This window comes from Ursus maritimus, unplaced genomic scaffold (genome assembly GCF_017311325.1).
Source record: "Ursus maritimus isolate PB19 unplaced genomic scaffold, ASM1731132v1 scaffold_10, whole genome shotgun sequence".
In the NCBI taxonomy this organism is placed as follows: Eukaryota; Metazoa; Chordata; class Mammalia; order Carnivora; family Ursidae; genus Ursus; species Ursus maritimus.
In genome coordinates this window covers 19,449,472-19,452,619 of record NW_024423344.1, presented here as the reverse complement: position 1 = coordinate 19,452,619, position 3,148 = coordinate 19,449,472, and the positions used below count along the sequence as shown (strand labels likewise).

At 66.8% G+C, this 3,148-nt stretch overlaps 1 protein-coding gene across 1 annotated transcript; it reads left to right on the top strand.

Moving 5' to 3' along the window:
• Nucleotides 1-1,627: 1,627 nt before the first annotated feature.
• LOC121100725 (forkhead box protein O1-like) lies at nucleotides 1,628-2,526 on the top strand. The gene has a single exon (XM_040622321.1). The coding sequence runs from the start codon at nucleotides 1,628-1,630 to the stop codon at nucleotides 2,489-2,491; it is 864 nt and encodes a 287-aa protein (XP_040478255.1). The 3' UTR covers nucleotides 2,492-2,526.
• The last annotated feature ends 622 nt before the right edge of the window (nucleotides 2,527-3,148 follow it).

Sequence of the window (3,148 nt, the reverse complement as noted above, 5' to 3'; positions counted from 1 at the left end):
GGGGGGGGGGGTTACTGATAACTCGCGGCAAACAGTTTAAAGGAACCTGGGGGTGGGGCAGGGCTCAGCCCTCTCGCACTTTTACTTCTCGACACCTTACCACTTCCAGCCTAAACAGCAAAGAAATAACAAGCAAACAGTTGAAGTTAATTAGGGGTAAGTAATAAAGTGACAAGGTTCTGTCTACATGCTCTTCTCTGTTCCCTTCGCCGCCGCCCCGGGAGTATTACAGTCCAAGGTTCCCGCCCAGGGGAAGATGTTCCCACAGAGGGCACAAGGTCTAGGATGCTTTTGAGTCTGTGTGTTCGTGTGAAATAGGACTGTCTTCGGCCCGCGCTGAGTCCCTTTCCCTCATTTATGGCCTTTTAGGTCAAGAATGGAGTGAACCCAGCTGGTGGCTGCTGGGCTGGACGCCTGCCCCCACCTCCCCCCGGCGAGAGCGAACCGCAGAGGCTCAGCTTGGGGGTGCGGACAGGTGGGTTCCGGGCGCGGAGGCGGCGGGGACAGCGCCCGCCGCGCGGACTCGACCTCCAGGACCCAGGTGCCGGGGGTGGGTGCGGGGGCTGTGCAGCCCGCGGGGGGGCTGGAGAACTTGACAGATCGCAGGTAAAGAAAACAAAAAACAAAAACAAAACCCCACCAACTTCCCCACGTTTCTCTGCAAAAAAATCGTGGGTGGAGCCGAGAAGGGGGCGACTGAGTAGAATTCCGCGAGGCCGCCTCCGCCCGCCCACCCAGTGCCGGCGGAGCGAGGAGCGTTCCCCCGGCCCCCGCCCCGCCTCACTCTGGGCCCCGAGCGGAGGTCGAGGCGAAGCGAGAGACTCGTTCCACTCGAGCTTCCCGAGTACTCGGCTTTGCTCCTCAGTAGTAAACAAAGTGTCGCCGCCGCCTCCACGCTGGTTTGCCTCCTAGCAATCAAAACACTGAGAGGACGAGAGACTCACAGAAACACTTGAGAATTACCAGAAAATAATAACAGAGATCCAAAAAAAAAAAAAAAGAGCGAGAGAGAGCGTGAAAGAGAAAAACACCCCACTACCCCCCACCAAACCACTGCCGCCTCCCGGTGGAAAACCGGCCCCCGCCCAGGCGGGCGACCACTGGCTGCTTGGGCGGTGGCGCCTCGCGCTCATTGGTCGCGAGCGCTGTCAGTCAGGGGCGGGCCGGCGCGCGCGCCGCCGCGGGCGGGGGGCGGCGGCAGATCCCGTAAGTCGGGCGGCAGCGTAGTCGCTGCAGCCGCCGCTGCCGCCGCCACATTCAACAGGCAGCAGCGCCGCGGTCGCGCCGCGGGGAGAGCGAGCGGCCCGCGGCGTCCGTCCGTCCTTCCGTCTGCGGGCCCTATCAGCAGGAGTGCGGCGCCGACTGCTGCCCGGCCCGGTGACTCTGGCCTGCCGTCCTGCCGGTGCAGCGGACCTGGAAGAGCCTAGATGTTGATGGACCCGCGAAGTTAAGTTCTGGGCTCGCGCTTCCACTCCGCCGCGCCTTCCTCCCGGTTTTCGTCGGCTCCAGGCACGGACCTCGCCCCCCCAAATCTCGGACCGGCTCTTCGCACCCCCTCCCCTTTGGCCCCGTGTGGTGCGCTCGACCCCTTGGCTCTCCCGCGGCTGGGGGAGGGGTGGGGGTCACCATGGCTGAAGCGCCCCAGGTGGTGGAGATCGACCCGGACTTCGAGCCGCTGCCCCGGCCGCGCTCGTGCACCTGGCCGCTGCCCAGGCCGGAGTTTAGCCAGTCCAACTCGGCCACCTCCAGCCCGGCGCCGTCGGGCGGCGCGGCCGCGAACCCCGACGCCGCCGCGGGCCTGCCCTCGGCCTCGGCGGCTGCTGTCAACGCCGACTTCATGAGCAACCTGAGCCTGCTGGAGGAGACCGGGGACTTCCAGCAGGCGCCCGGCTCCGTGGCGGCGGCCGCAGCGGCGGCGGCAGCGGTGGCGGCAGCAGCGGCCGCAGCTGCCGCCACCGGGGGGCTGTGCGGGGACTTCCAGGGCCCGGAGGCAGGCTGCCTGCACCCGGCGCCGCCGCAGCCTCCGCCACCCGGGCCGCTGTCTCAGCACCCGCCGGTGCCCCCAGCCGCCGGCGGGCCGCTCGCGGGGCAGCCGCGAAAGAGCAGCTCGTCCCGCCGCAACGCGTGGGGCAACCTGTCCTACGCCGACCTCATCACCAAGGCCATCGAGAGCTCAGCGGAGAAGCGGCTCACGCTGTCGCAGATCTACGAATGGATGGTCAAGAGCGTGCCCTACTTCAAGGATAAGGGTGACAGCAACAGCTCGGCGGGCTGGAAGGTGAGTGGCCTCGGGGCGCACGGCTGGACAGGGAGGGGGGCGCGGGGACCCCTGCCTCCACCTGAGGTCGCGGTGGGGCACATGAGGGGGCGGCTGTGGAAGTTTGCTTGCCCTGAAAGTGCAGGGCATTCGGGCGGCGCGGGCAGAGAGAGCGCGAGAAGTGGCAGATGGGAGTGGTGGGCTTGCCCGGGACCTGTCGGGGTATGGGAATAAGTGTGTGTGAACGCGCTCAAGTGAAAGTTCGAGCGGGACGGGGAAGGGGGCTCACTTGGGAATTAGGGAGTGAAAAAAGTACGACAAGAAGTGGACATCAGAGCGGGCAGAAAAGTTCGCCAGTGAAAAGGGGAAGGGGTTTACGGGGGCTGCTCCCCCAAGACCGGCGAGGACTCCTGCCACCCGGCTTTTCCTTCTGGACCTTGGGGGGTGAAGGCGGCTCCTCAGTCTCCGCGGCGCGCGTCCCACCAGCCTTGGGCTGCGCCGCAGAGCCGTTTCCGCCGCGCAGGGCGGAGGAGGGCGCGGCGAGGCTCTTCGCGGCCCCGCCGCCCGGGGACAGAGCTGTAGGTGGAGGGGACAGACAGGTCGCGAGCCGGCCCCTGGGGGCAGCCAGCGCTGTTTTTGGAGGCCGGTGTGCATTTTGCTTTGTTTTGATTTTATCCGAAGTGGCCTCGAGTGCAGGGGGCCGGGCGCGCCGAGCCCGAGGTAGTGCGTCCGACACGTGCGAAGAGGCGGCCACCGCCTGCGGAGCGCGGGCGCCGGGCAGCGCGGGGCGAGCTAAAGTTCAAGTGTGACCCTCGGCGGAGGCGGGGGCGGGAGCGGGAGCTGCGACGGCGAGGGAGGGGCCGCAGGCGTAGGAAGAGAGCGCCTTTAAAG

What these genes read in the sequence shown, in the direction of transcription:
- LOC121100725 (XM_040622321.1), top strand. Translation starts at nt 1,628, where the DNA reads ATGGCTGAAGCGCCCCAGGTGGTGGAGATCGACCCGGACTTCGAGCCG.